At 34.3% G+C, this 15295-nt stretch overlaps 2 protein-coding genes across 2 annotated transcripts; one reads left to right on the plus strand and one right to left on the minus strand.

The window, feature by feature from the left end:
• The first annotated feature begins 8731 nt into the window (after positions 1-8731).
• LOC131952815 (sodium-dependent glucose transporter 1-like) lies at positions 8732-9931 on the plus strand. Its single transcript, XM_059315674.1, has one exon. It carries the CDS (start codon positions 8743-8745, stop codon positions 9844-9846), a length of 1104 nt encoding a protein of 367 aa, XP_059171657.1. The 5' UTR covers positions 8732-8742; the 3' UTR covers positions 9847-9931.
• A 152-nt stretch (positions 9932-10083) lies between these two features.
• Positions 10084-14505, minus strand: LOC131952718 (uncharacterized). The gene is made up of 3 exons (XM_059315515.1): positions 14305-14505; positions 11716-11837; positions 10084-11441 (listed from the first exon to the last, which is right to left on the minus strand). Exons 1-3 carry the CDS (start codon positions 14413-14415, stop codon positions 11021-11023), a joined length of 654 nt encoding a protein of 217 aa, XP_059171498.1. The 5' UTR covers positions 14416-14505; the 3' UTR covers positions 10084-11020.
• Positions 14506-15295: the final 790 nt, after the last annotated feature.

The raw sequence follows: 15295 nt of genomic DNA on the forward strand, positions 1-15295 counted from the left end.
ACTCTAACGTACACAATAAGTCAATGCGCCCCCGTAAGTAAAATGTGTGTAATATGTTGATGTTTATTTTTTATGGTTCTAGAATCAATAGCGATAACTGACGGAAGTGCGTAAAAGTTCGAAACAACACTGGCGGCTTATTTAATTATAGATATTCGAGAATGTTTAGGGGAGATTTATATAAATAGTATCAGTAAAGATTAATAGTATTTAATTTTTTTTTTAAACTGCTTTTAATACCAATAAAGTTAATAAAAATAAATATTGATAAATGTATTATTTTTTTAAATATATTCAAGCGAGATAAGCATGTCTAAACTATTATGTGAATCTTTTTCATGTTTGTTCCCCTTTGACAATAAATTTTTTACATTTTTTCTTATAACATTAAAATTCAAAGAGAGCTAACTTGGGAAATTAAAAAGAAATGCTATATAATTTCCCTTTCAGCGCTGAACATGTTTTCACTTTTATCTTCATTAAAGCAAAGAACAGTTTAAAAACGTGTATTTAATATCTATCCATTTTAATACTAAAAAATGTTAACAAATATTAATATTAATAAAGAGGGCCTATAGTTATTTTCAAAAAATATTATGTTAAAGCGAGGTAACCATAACTTAACTACGAGGTGAACCTTTTTCATGTTTGTTCTCCTTTGACCGTATTTTTTTTCTTGTAACATGGAAATTCAAAGATAACTTGGAAAATTGAAAAGAGATAATATATAATTTCCCTCTTGGCGCTGGTAAATGTTTTCCCTTTATCTTCATTACAACCACCAATAGTTTAAAGTTTAAAGTGACATTCAATAGGATTAATTAAAATAGTTCTCACATTTCTATTTTGAATTAACACATTTTTTGTGTGTAAAATATTTTATTTTTAGGCAATATTTATCGTACGAAATATAAATTTGTACAATGAAAAGTCTTAATATTTGTCTATTTTTACTATTTATAAATGTTAATAAACATAAACATTAATAAATATAATTATTATTTTTGAAAACTGTATGGAAGCGAGGTAACCATAGCTAAACTACGAGGTGAACCTTTTTCATGTTTGTTCCCCTTTGACCGTACGTTTTTTCTTCTTTTTTTCTTGTAACATTGAAATTCAAAGAGAGGTAACTTGGGAAATTGAAAAGAGATGCTATGTAATTTCCCTTTGAGCGCTGGAAAATGTTTTTCCTTTTAGCTTCAGAAGAATATCAAATTTAAAGTGTATTTAATAGGACGAAAATAGTTCTCACATTTCTGTTTTAAATTAACATTTTAATGTTCTTTTTTGTACAATATTTTATTTTTAGGCAATATTTATCGGACGAAATATAAATGTGTACACTGAAAAGTCTTAATATTTGTCCTTTTTATAAATTATACATGATAAAAAAATTAACATTAAAAAATATAGTTATTATTTTTTTTTAAATATATATAAGAGACAATCTGATGTTAAAAATGTAATGTTCAATCTATTTCGACCTATTTTGATAACAAATTAGATAACAATTTTAAAAAGTAGGTTGGAAATTGTAATTATAATTTTAAAAAAGTAGGTTGAAGATAACAGTTTAAGATAATAAAAGTACTGATTAGCCCAACAGTTTTATTTTGTTTTTTAAATCTTTCACGAATGCTGTGGAGATTTGAAAAGTGACTTAGTGATGGGTGGGGTACGGCCGACCGGGCAACTGACTAGCGTTTCAAATCTTTGAAGCTCACGATAAAAAACTCACGTCAAGAGTTAGCTTTTAGCATATTTTTAATTTAAGGGTCATCTAGCTATGACTGGAATTAAATAAGTCGGTTGTGGACTGTTCTAACTCAGTGTGAGTGGAGAGAGGTCCACACTGTACATTAAATTTTTATTAGACATTAGAGGAAGTATTGTAATCGTGCACAAAAATCACATGAAATTTTGACAGTTTTACACCTCAGTACTTCATCATATACTAAGTAAAGGGAACTTATTTTAATCGGGCAAAAATAATAAGTCCAGAATTATCACAAAACAAATATTTACAATATCGTGATCTAGTTGCAACATCAACAAATATCACCAACATTATGGCAGTGCGCTGAACAAAACCAATTAAAATATAGGATGCTATTTTTTTTATTCTTGAGTTTTATGAATAAATACAATAATTTATTTCCAATTGACCATTCAATGGTAGAGTTACAATCAACAAAGATTACAATTACCTGTACAGCAAAACATTTAAAATAGATCTGACATTAAGTAAAACAGGTGTACATATAATTTACATTTTTAACAATAGCAATGTTAACATTTAATTTTGTTTCATTTTATGTTTTTGAAGGCTACTTGAAATGTTTTCTATTTTTGTTACATCATGTGATTTTGTCTTTAAAATACAACAACATCCAGCATAAATTTAAATAATCTTTGCCAACTCTGGTGCCTTGATTATCAATGTGTTCCAACAATTTAGAGCTGACAGACTTAGTATTTAACACGCGAAACTCTAACTTAAACCCAAATGGTTTTGTCTTTTGTACAAACTAAATGATATTAAAAAAAAAACTTAAAAGTAATTTTATTTTATTTTACTGATCACTTTTCGTCCTCTGATTAGTCAGGGGACACAATCAATTTAAAAAAAAAAGAGTTTATCACATCTGCCTGCCAGGAGCAGAAGATATGTTACAGTCAGCATTTATGCTGACATCAACAGTTACTGCTCTTGAATACGTTTAGCTACTTCTTAAATTTTTAACACGTAGTTGCCATGGAAACACTCACTCATTAAAAGCCGTAAGACCTGCCAGCTGAGCTTGCTGTTTAAAGTTCTCCAGCTGGCTCCAGAAATGTGATTTGTTGCTACACAGAGCCTCACAAGAAATATCTCTCCGCTCTGCATCTGTGGATTCTTTGCTGTTTTTTTCTTTTTACACAATGCAGTGCGACTAGTTGGATAGTAACTGTGCACTGGAGAAATCACAACACAAATAAAGGGGATAACAATTTTTTGAGTAAAAAGTAAATTGCTTTGGGAAGAAGGAAAAAGCGCTCAGTACACAATAAAAATAGAATTAGTGGGCTTTTAGTAATCTAAATGGATTTCTGGTTTTTGTATGTATGAGACAATTGAATTGAATCTTTTGCTTTTATTCGCACAAAAATATCTAATTAGATCATTGGCCTTTGTGTTTTGACACAGTTCTCCACTTCGTATGATAGCCGGTGTCTGCAAACTAATTCACTTCAAATCCAGGCCTTAAGATTTAAACAAAGCTTGGTGCACAAAACTTGGTACACAAAACTTGGTACACAAAACTACACAATATTTCATTTGTTATATCCTACACACGTTGATTCTCTAAGAAAGCACCGATGTCCTCTTTAAGTTTTATTTGTTACTTTTTGTGTCACATGTTCTTATCTGTAAATGCATGTGACCGATTTGGTAACTTGTTTCGATTATTTGACACATTGAAACCCTCTTTTTTCAATTATTTTTTGTACATTTTCCAACACTTCGCAAAACATAAAGCCATTAGGAGAGGTGTATTCGATTAATTCTTTATGTTTATTGTGTGTTTGTGTGTGTGTGTGATCCACCCTACATAGTTACACATCATTGTCACAAGACGGATATAATCTAAATTGACGCCACCCTTATCCTCACTAAAATAACAGCAATTTCTAATAATAAGAACAAAAACTATGTCACTTAAAACTACAATATATTTATACATAAAGACTATCATCATGTTCACATGCCTGATCTCTCTAACCACTCCCAGTTTCTATTAGCTTTTAAAGTCGTTAACTGACAACTCTTTACCAGTGTTTCTTCCAGACTTTTTTCTCCGGGGGGGGGGGGGGGGGGGGCACTTGAATTTTCGGGGGGGGGGGGGGGGGCGGACACTGTTAAAAGTATATATTTTCAATATAAATTATATAAATTTCATTTCGATCGGGGGGGGGGGGGGGGGCGGTAAGAAACTCTGCTCTTTACCCCCCCCCCCCCCAACAGAGAAAGATACTGGCCTTGGTGTAACTGGTTTTCATCAGTTCCGTCACCACTACTCATACTCTTTTCTTTCTTTATAAGATATATGTAAAGGTAAATGAGCATCATGTACATATGGAAGGGACAACAAAATAAATACTTATCGCACGAATGACATTGATCAACAATCAATAAGCATATTATGGACAATTGAGTTATACTGAAGCTAACACACAGCCACGGGCATTCCTCTAGTTGTTTGGCCAAGTAACGGTGCAACGTTTATTTAAATGTGAAATATCTGTATCTACCATTCACTTTTTTTTTCTGAAGTTTAGCACCAAACAATGTTTTAAAACATTTTAATTCGTAGATAAGCGAATAACTTTGGCCTTCAAATATTAGGTCAACAAGTTGGTTTATTATTGGGAACACGGGGGGTGTAGGGGGGGGTTGTGTCAACAATCAACCAATCGCTGATGTCCAAAGTCAACAACTGACCGCATTACTGGCCATGAAGAAAAACGTATCATCTACTATATTAATCACACACACTGCAATAGTAAAACATTCCGTGCACCACAAGCCGAAAGATAAATGTGATTCGATCAAACAATGGACGCGAATTTAAAGAATAAAGAAAAATTAAATGTTCAGGGGACACAACCTGCTCCAGATTTTGTGATACAACTTGGTTTTGTATCACGCATGAAAAACGACAAAGCCTACAGATGGAGAGTTATGCAATCTTTTTTGTTTTCATTGACAAGTTTCACTTTGGTACGTTTCTTGTCAAATGATAATTTTGTAGCTAATAGATTTTTCACACAATCTGCATTGTTTAGTTAAATGTCTATACTTCATCTTTTTAAAAATGTAATTATTTGAAAATACATTTTCCATTGTTTTTTTTTTTACTTAAACAATTACAATTATGTAATACGATCTGTTTAGCTGAATTGGGGGCAACTCTAATTTCACTCAATTAAATTATTTTTTTAAACCGTGCATAACCACAATATAGTTTCTTCAAATATATTCTTTCATTCTGATGAACAGAGCAAGATCAGCGTATACTACTTAAAACATGCTAAAAAAATCACTGGTTTACAAATATTCTCACAATGATATGCAAGTAACGTTTTAATATGTTGCAATAACAGTGAAATCACCTCCATAATTCTGCTCTATTTGTTAAATATTTCATAAGCGATTCATTGTTTTTCTATCGAGGTTTCCATTGAAAAGTATGGCAATAGCATTGAAAATTACTGCCACCGGCCTATAATTCTTTTCAAATTTATTGTAGATTTACTTTTCAGTACTATAATATTTATTTTGATTTTTTTCCCACCTTCCAAGAAAATATGCTAGTAAAAATTTTAAAACTAAGTTTAAAAAGCAATATCAAAAAATTGAAATGATAAGACACACATTTATCCAATGAGTATGACCAGATGCCGATTATATTCATATTTTTAACAGACATTTTTAATTTTTTAAATCTGTCTTTCGCACTAACTTAACAAAAGAATGTGAACAAAGCGCCAATTACATTACATTATGTAAGAATTAAACAATTTAAAATTAGGGTGCAAGTTTTATAATAAAGAATTATAAAACAAAGTAAGCTTATGTATATAAGTTAATGAAAATTATTGTGGAAACTGTACTTTAAACTACTAATTTTGTACCAATTGAAATTTTGATTACATCATAATTATAACAAATTTGGACTTTAAATTAAAAACATAATTGAAAATCAATAGACTGGTTTCATTAGCCTCCACCTTCTATGTTGTAACCGTTTAGCAAAGTTATAAACTACAAAAAAAAACTAATGTTTGAGCTTATCAATGAAAACTTTTAAATACTAGCTAGAACTAAATTTAATTTAGTATTTCCAAATTGAATAGGCTTGTTGTTAGAGATTCATATAAACAATTCTTTAAGTTGTTTACGATAATGATAAATGTAAAAATCTCAACGTCGTAGAAAGGGCGTGTCTGAGTATTTTGGCCTTTTCAATTTTAGGGGGTTGTTGCTAGTCAACAAGGGACAACATTTCTGGACCTGCAGATTATCACAGAGACGGATGTTGAAAAAGCTTCTTCGTTTTTTACTGCCGCCTCGTTTGGACACATGGTTGGTTCCATTATCAGCGGCTTTGTGCACGGGAAGGTAACGTCCATTTAACACTGTATGTAATCTACAGCATCTAACAAAGTAATCAAATAAAATACCCAATGGGGTGGGGGGGGGGAAGAGGGGTGTGGAAACATGGGTCAATTTAATTTGTATACGTGATGTTTTATTTACTAATCTATAAATATATATATAGGCTAAGTTGTACAGCTTTGTGGTTAATATATCGTTTATATTATGTATGTTTTCTATCTAAAATCTGTCTTTTGAACAGGTAAACAACAACGTGCTCATGGTTATCCTGCTGTTAGGTGCAGGAGTTATGTCTATCGTCACACCATACTGCTCACCCTTTGCTCTCATGCTCGGTATCAGGTTTTTAGCCCGCGTGTTCACTGGAAGCCTGGCCAACAGTGAGTAAATCATCAGTATTCGCCAGAGGCGTAGCGACCCTTCCCGGCGCCGGGGACAAACTTTCAATTTGCAACCCCCCCCCTCAAACTTTCGATTTGCACCCCCCTCAAACTTTTGATTTGCACCCCCACCCCCCTCAATCATACGATTTGCACACCCCCCCCCCCCCCCCTTAAACTATTTGAAATGCAAAACTGCAGCTAAAATGACACTTTTTTGTTTTTTACAACCCATTTTGCCGCCCTTAAGGTCGGCGCCCGGGGACATATGTACCCCCTGCCCCCCCCCCCCCCCCCCATCGCTACGCCTCTGGTATTCGCATATAACACTAACCAACAATAACAGTTCTGCAGAAACCTTAAATTCTCATCAAATTCTAGCAAAAGTAATCTTGTTTTTTCTTGCCCTTCTAACAAACATTAATTATTCCTTTACTAGCCTAGTATGCTCATATAGTATATTATATTTACACTTTATATTTTCTTTAATTTAAATAAAATTTGTTTCAGAGTTGGTATTTCGACCTATTTAGATAATAAATTATTTTATAATAAAAAGTAGGTTGAAGATAACTACTTTCAATAATAAAAGTACAGATAGCAAAGTAAGCCGATAGGTCCGCAAGTTGTCGTTTATCATTCATGAATATTATGAAGACTTGAGAAGTAGTTTAGTTAGGGTGAAGGCCAACCACTAACCTAGCGTTTCATATCTTTGAGGCAGTGCTTTAGACTTAGTTTAGTGGCTTGTTTGGTATTATGCGACAACAGCGGTGCGAAGAAATTTAAGACCAGTTGATTTTATGTCATCCATAAAAGGTAATAGAGGTCAAGCCTCAATACACCCACCCACTCTGATTTTCCGATGCACACAACTTTTAATTCATAGACGATAGTCATTTTCATTTTGCAACAGTTCTTGTTTTTTTTTAAACTAGTTATAAGTAAAAAAAGTATGTTCCATATGTTTTTAAATTAGCTTACGCTAATCACATAAATATGAGTTGTGTCCCATTCAAACATTTTACCGCCCTCCGCCCCCCTTTCTTTAGTCGGATATCAAAACGCACAATGTTTGTTATAACATCATCTGCCATATTTTTCTGCTCAGACATTGTTTAGTTAGTTAACTTCTACTTCTAAGCAAACAGCGTTTATTTTTGTATTCAGTTATACACAGTGTTTCTTCCAGACTTTTTTCTCCGGGGGTGCACTTGAAATTTTCGGTGGTGCGGACAACAATTTCCGGGGGGGGGGGGGACACTGCCAAAAGTATATATTTTCTATATAAATTCCATTTCGTTCGGGGGCTGGGGGGGGGGGCGGTAGACTTTCTTCGGGGGGGGGGCGCACTCCCCTCCCCCGAAGAGATACCTGGAAGAAGCTCTGGTTATACAATTATTTTAGAAAGGATCTAGGGCCCCTATAATCGGTGATACAAAAGAAACGGAGGTTGTTTTGTATTGTTTCCCAGGAGGTTGCCGATCATAGCGTGTTTTTGCAGGTGGAATGGTAAATCTCCGCTACATTGATTATTAATCACATTTAGCCCAGTAATCTACCATATAAGTAGGCTACACATTTATTGAAGTTTGGTTAAATTCTTTCATTTTTAATCGGTCAATTTATTTATAATGAAAGCATCCCTTTTCGCTGATACAAAGATGGATTAGGCCTGGGTCATGAAACTTGTGGCTGCCTATCTTTTGGGCTACATATTCCGTATTTTATTTCATACAGCAGCAGATACCCTATTCTCTTGCTATTAGTTTGGGGTCCTATGAGTTCGTGACGACTGCAATATGGAGGGTGGTTAAGTTCACCCCTACCCCCCCCCTTTTTTTTTACCTACTGCAAAAAGAGGCTGGTAGACTATTTTTTCCTCTAAGAGAGCAGACATTCTTAATATATATATGCAATATACAGACCTTTTTATTTCTGCCAATGTATCAGCTATCTAAATGGATAACGATGTAGGATGATTTTTATTTATTTTGAAATAAAAATTACTGTAAACAGAAGAATGATTTAAAATAAATAAATAAATACATTTTAAATTGCATAACACATACATTACGAACAGATGATTCTTAAACCATTTCACCCAATAAATTTGTTTTACTCCACATGTATGTATCGTGGCTACTATAATATAATACAATTATATGTTTGATGATTTCAGTTGTAAATGCTGAGCATATGCATATATGGGGCAGTGATAATCAACCCCTTCTACAAACCATACATTTCACATTTGCACTAGGAGCAGTTCTCGCACCATTGTTTACAGAGCCCTTCCTAGCAGAGAAAGAAACAGGAAACAGTACCAGTAGAACAGATGGTGAACCTACAATTTTTATGAACTCAACAAGTCAGTGGAAACAAGAAAATACATCCAACATGACATGGTTAGCTACCAATGGTACCATGTTGGTAAAAGCAAGAACTACAAATGTTCATTATGCATTTCTTATAGCTGGCATCATTGCCATTGTAACTGCATTTCCCTTTATAGTTCTAGGTTTTATAGGCAAGTCCAGAGAACACAAATCTGAAGAGAACTACACTCAAAAACACAGCAGAAAACTTCCAAGACATTTAAACATATTTGTTATCTTAGCTTTATGTGTTTTCTTTCAAATTTATGTCTGTATAGAACAGTCATTTTCATCATTCCTCATGACTTTTGTTGTATCTGACTTTGTAGAAGTTTCTAAGTCCAAAGGTGCCTACATAACAACCATCTTCTGGGCATTATTTGCTCTAGGCAGATTTCTTACAATTTTTGTATCCAAATACATCTCATCTGTCAAATTAATTAGTTTATATACAACTCTTATGGTGATCTCTTTTTTAAGTTTTACGGTAAGCGCTTCATTTGCACAGATTGATGCGGTGACAGTTTTTACTGGTATGGCTGGGATCTCTATGTCTGCCCTCTACCCAGCAGGAATCTCATGGGTAGAGTCAGAGCTGCTTAAAGTCACCAGCTGGTTTATGACTTTTGTCCTCATCGTTAGCTGTATCGGTATGATGATCAACCCACTTATCATTGGTTATCTGATGGAAGAAGTTTCCAACATGTGGTTCTGTTATGTTTTGTTGAGCCAAACTTTGTTGCTGTGTTGTATTTTCCTATTTCTCCTGTTGTTTAACAGATGTTATCTTAACAAAGTTTATGGAAAAGTTGGAGATAGTAAACTTTCAGAAACAGTTACAGATAAACCATTAAAGGAAACCGAAACTTTTTTGGAAAGTGACATATCGTTAAAAAATAGTAAAACTATTAATGCAACAACTTAAAATAGGATATGTTAATGATAATTTGACACGTTAACATTTGGGATACAGGAAATAAATTTTTTTAGTACTTGCTTGTTAAAACAAATTAAAAGATAGACACATTTCTAGAAAGGAAAACTTTTGTTTCTCATACACTACTTAAACAGTAAAAAATTTTTTTTTCTTTCTAATGAACTGTCTCTATTTACTCAGGTTGTTACGGCTAATGCGTTGTAACAATTTTTTTAAGGTTATTTGTTTTTGTTAATTGGTTACCTCAAATTGCTCAGGTTTTGTATATTTTTACAATAATTCATCATTTATGTATAAAACACATCTTTTAATGTTATCATTGCAAACATAAAAGAATGTAATCTGTATAATATAGTCTTAGGTTTGCACAACCAGTAGTTTTTTGTCAGATTCAATGAATTCAAACTCCTAAAAATGGGAACAAAAAAAAAAAGCCAATAAGCAATAAGAATATGAATTATCACAAAAGCAAACATTTACAATATAATGTACTGGTACTATCAACACACGTTAATAATGTTGTTCTAGTTATAACATCAACACACAGGACAGCCACTCAATGAACAAAATCAGTTCTAAGCATTATTAAATTCTAGGGTTCAATATTTTTTATTCTTGAGTTTTATGCCTAAATACAATAATTTATTTCCAATTGGTAGAGTTACAATCAACAAAGATTACAATTACCTGTACAACAAAACATTTGAAACAGATCTGACATTAAGTAAAACAGGTGTACATGTAATTTACAGTTTTAACAATAACAATGTTAAAATACAATTTTGTAGTTTTCTATTTTTGTTATATCTTATGTATTTTTGTCTTTAAAATACAACATCCAGCATAAATAAATCTTGTCAAACTCTGGAGCCTTGATTATCAATGTGTACGCAACAATTTAGATCAGACACACCTTTTATTACATTAGTATTATAATGTATTAGTATTTAATACATGAGACTCTTACCTTACACCCAAATGTTTTGTCTTCTGTTATAAACTAAATGACATTAGGAAACAACCTAAAAATAAGTCTATTTTATATTTTACTGATTTAGGTTAAGGGGGGGGCATTTTTAAAAAAGAATTCCTGACATTTGCCTCGCAGGAGTAGAAGAAATGTTAGTCACTGCTCTTGAATATTTAGTTGCTATGGAAACACTCAATCATTAAAAGCTGTAAGACCTGCCAGCTGAGCTTGCTGTTTAAAGTTCTCCAGCTGGCTCCAGAAATGAGATTTGTTGCTACACAGAGCCTCACAAGAAATATCCTTCCGCTCTGTGCCAGTGGATTCTTTGCCATTTCCCTCCATGTGACTTACAAGAGCACAGCTGGCATTACCTTCTACAACAGTCTTGTTTGCTGGTGCCTGATCTGACTGTGTTTTTGTGTCCACCGTGTGTGAAGAGCTGTATGTTTTAAACTGATCTGCTTTTATCAGGGATGGGATGGATGACATCAGATCCGAGGTGGATGAGAGTATGTCTTGTAATGTAAGAGCAGAGACTGTAGTTCCTGGTTCCTGTGAGGTACATCCTGTAGATGGTGCTGTACATCTTGTTGGATGGTAACTTAACTGTGCACTGGAATAATAAAACACAAATTCTTAAAAGTCATTGTTTTTTTTTAGTAAAAAGGAAATTGTTTATGGAAAAAAGGAAAAATCAGTTTTAATAAACAAGAGAATACTAACCAATTAGTGGGTATTTAATTAATTTATATTTATTTGATAACAGCTTGTAACCTTGCTTTTTTTATAAGTTATACAACCAGTATCTTTTTTTAATCATGGCGCTTCTATCATCTAAAAATAAAAATGTGAAAGATTTTATGTGAAAAGATTGAAAAATATTTTACCTTATAGCTCCCTGCAGCTTTCCAGCAGCTAAAGACATTTTTAGAGCTTCTTTAAAGGCTGAGTCGAATCCTTTTTGAAGACATTCTTCTTGTCCCTTTTCCAGACCTGTTCTATAGCCATCCTATAAAATTAATTAAAATCAAGCATTGAAAATTCATATTTCTACTGCTTGTTAACAACAAGTGATTTAAGGTGAGACCAGAGCCGGCGTTAGGGGGTGGCGAACGGGGCGGTCGCCATAGGCCCCGCACTTGAAGGGGCCCCGCGCTTCAGCACTGTCATTGTTACCTGAATTAGTTTGTAAACTTAAAAAAAATGTTGCTGAATTCAATTGGGAAAAAACTAAATGGTCGAATGCCGATGTTGATGATTGTTATAACTGAGGCCACGGTTGATGTTGGTGAGTCCCACCTGAACTGGGACAGGCCGTAATTCGATACAAAAATAGTGTCACACCTCCCCTTTGTGTAGGGTACGGTCGCCTCGCATTTGACCTGAGCTGACTGGAGATAGCGGTCGAGAATTAGCCCACGACGTAAAGAGATACCCTATTGTATGCGGACCCATGAAGACTTTTTAGTGAACAGACGGGATGTCTGTAGTAGACAGTTAGTGACCTGATGAACTCTAGACCTGACTTTCTTGTTGTAGATGTCGTATAATGTTGTATATGTACAGTGTTTTTTCCAGACTTTTTTCTCCGGGGGGGGGGGGGGGGGCACTTGAAATTTTCGGGGGGGGGGGGGGGGGGAAACACTGTTTAAAGTATATATTTTCTATATAAATTATATAAATTTCATTGCGTTTTCGGGGGGGGGGGGGGGGGGCTTGCTTCCCCCCCCCCCCCTCCCCCCCCCCCCTCCGAAGAAATGCCTGGAAGAAACTCTATGTGTAGTATGGTATAGCAAAATTATAATTAACATTCAGTTGCGTGCAGGGGGTGGGAGGAGGGCGACGAAGGGGGGGGGGGGCTTAGGATCTATATCGGCGGCATCAAACAGAGTGATTTATTATTATTTTTTGGAAGAAAGTTAAAACTGTTGTTATGTTGTGTCACCTTAAGGATTCACCCGTTCAATAATTAAGACAATAATGTTTTTGGTTTTAAAATATTGTTTGAATTTGATACATCAGGCCGAGTTCGCTGTATTGTAAACTTTATTTTCCTAATTATTCGGCACGTGATTAAATTTTCTTAAGTGATTTGGTATGAATTACATAACTGTCAAAAGTGATTTAATATCTTAGCAAAGGAAAAAAACTACGAACATTGGGTTAATACATGGGAGAGATAAAAATCTGTTATTATAGTGGAAAGTTTGACATTAGCTTATAAACTCCAAAACATTTGTGTTATTATGTGTACATCACATTATATAGGCCTTTATACATACATATATATATATATATATATATATATATATATATATATATATATATATATATATATATATATATATATATATATATATAATGGAAAGGCCCCGCGCGGATGGTTGGCCCTAGGCCCCGCGTATTCCTAACGCCGGCTCTGGGTGAGACTGAGTACTTAAGTTTCCAGCCTTATTTCCCCAAACAGATACCTGAAAGAATCTCTGCTAAGAACTAGTAAATGGTGGAGACCTACGTTAGAGGGGCATTCATGGTAGCTGTTGTTTAAACTAACAGCATGCCTATTTTGGTTTAGTCATTGGTTTTAGCAGCCCATCATATCCTTAGTGTAGTTAGAGGAGTGAGTTCTTTAAATGTAATATGTGCTATAGTGCTCTGAGTCACACAGCAGCATGGATGCTAGTGGACGCCCTTGGTACAGTTTGACAGTTCATTCAAGTAGACAGATGAGATTTATCCCTTATTGTATCAAAGGGCCACAAAAAAAATATGCTTGTGTGTTGGGTTTTTAGTAGTATTGTAATCTTGACTAATTTTATGGTTAGACATTAGGGTTAGGCATATGGTTGGACCAGGGTTGAGGTTAGGATTAGGGACAGGGTTAGCATTGACATTAGCCAGCGATGTGTGTATTTAGTTAACAACCAGTAACTTAACGCTAACACCTCCTTTTTAAAGAAGATTCTATTATTGGACACTGGTGTAAAAATTCACCCACAAATTTAAACACCTGTTTTCAGTCTGTGTATTTAATATTGGACATCAGCAACACCAATCATTTGTTTTCTAGTTTAAGTTTTGAATTTAGGAAAAGGAAAACTGTTTTTAGGGCCTATTTGAATATATCTAGAGTATTCTAGAGTAGATATAATCTGATTTTATGGTTAGAGTGGGCAGGCATATGGCATATATATACTTACTCGTTACTGAACTGTAACAATTAATTATAATATAATAATTAAAATATAATATTATATAGGCCTAATTATAGGCCTAATAATAGCCTAATATTATTAGTTATTAGGCTATTTTAGTATTTTTTATTAGGCCAAAAACTGGGGCAATAGGGCAATGTAGAAATCTAACAATAACCATATTATGCATATAAAACATAAAAGACAAAACCATGCCAATATATAGATTATAGATCTACATTCTACATGTAGAGATATAAAAACAAAAATAGCACAACATACATTTTTCATGGCATTATCTGCCTTCAACCACTCTCTGTTGAAGCTGTTTGTTGACGTCAGGTCGTCATCATCACTCCCGAGGAAATCATCTATTTCCCTTGCTCTATTCATATTTAAAAAATAGATCTAGCTCTGTATAATTTAAAAACGCAAACAAAAGTTAGTTAAATAATGTCCAGATCTAGATTTCTAGATCTAGACTAGATCCTAGATCTAGGTAGATAATAGTAGATATTTATGGTGTATGAAATTCATCATATTTTTCTAAATGTAAACAAGGCAAATATTTTGTAACTCTTTTTAATAGAAGAGCATAAAAAAGAGCATAATGCCAGATTTTTTGAAAAAATGAAAACATAAGCAAGAAGATGAATTCTAAATTATCAAGTAGAATATTTTGTATATTTAAATTTAAATCTAGCCCTATACTCTATGATAGCTAAATTTTAATAAATGTGTTACGTAGATATCACCTAGCTAGAGGACTGCGTGTGGGGCGGCCTCCCTGGGCGCGGACTATAGTTTGCGAGTGAAAAGGGGGAGGGGCAAAAGGGTATGAAAAATATTTAAAAAGCATATTTTGAGAATGAGTGAATTATAGTAAATTATACACACGGTGGTGTAGCAGAAAAATACATTCCGTTATATCAGTGGCGTCGCGAGGTCGGGTGTCACCCGGTGCGGCACTTAATGGTGTCACCCCCCAGAGGCGTAGCGACCCTTCCCGGGGACAAACTTTTTCGATTGCACCCCCCCTCAAACTTTCGATTTGCACCCCCCCCCCCCTCAAACTTTCGATTTGCACCCCCCCTCAAACTTTTGATTTGCACCCCCCACAAGTTTTTCTCTATATATTTTGACATTTTTTGCCTTGGTGTCACCCCCCTAAATGGTGTCACCCGGTGCGGTCCGCACCCCCCCGCCCCCCCCCTCGCTACGCCCCTGCGTTATATTCCGTTAACGCCCAGTGACCGCTTAAGAGCGAACCCCC

This window comes from Physella acuta, unplaced genomic scaffold, assembly GCF_028476545.2.
Source record: "Physella acuta isolate Inbredline_101_S28 unplaced genomic scaffold, ASM2847654v3 ptg000890l, whole genome shotgun sequence".
NCBI lineage: Eukaryota > Metazoa > Mollusca > Gastropoda > Physidae > Physella > Physella acuta.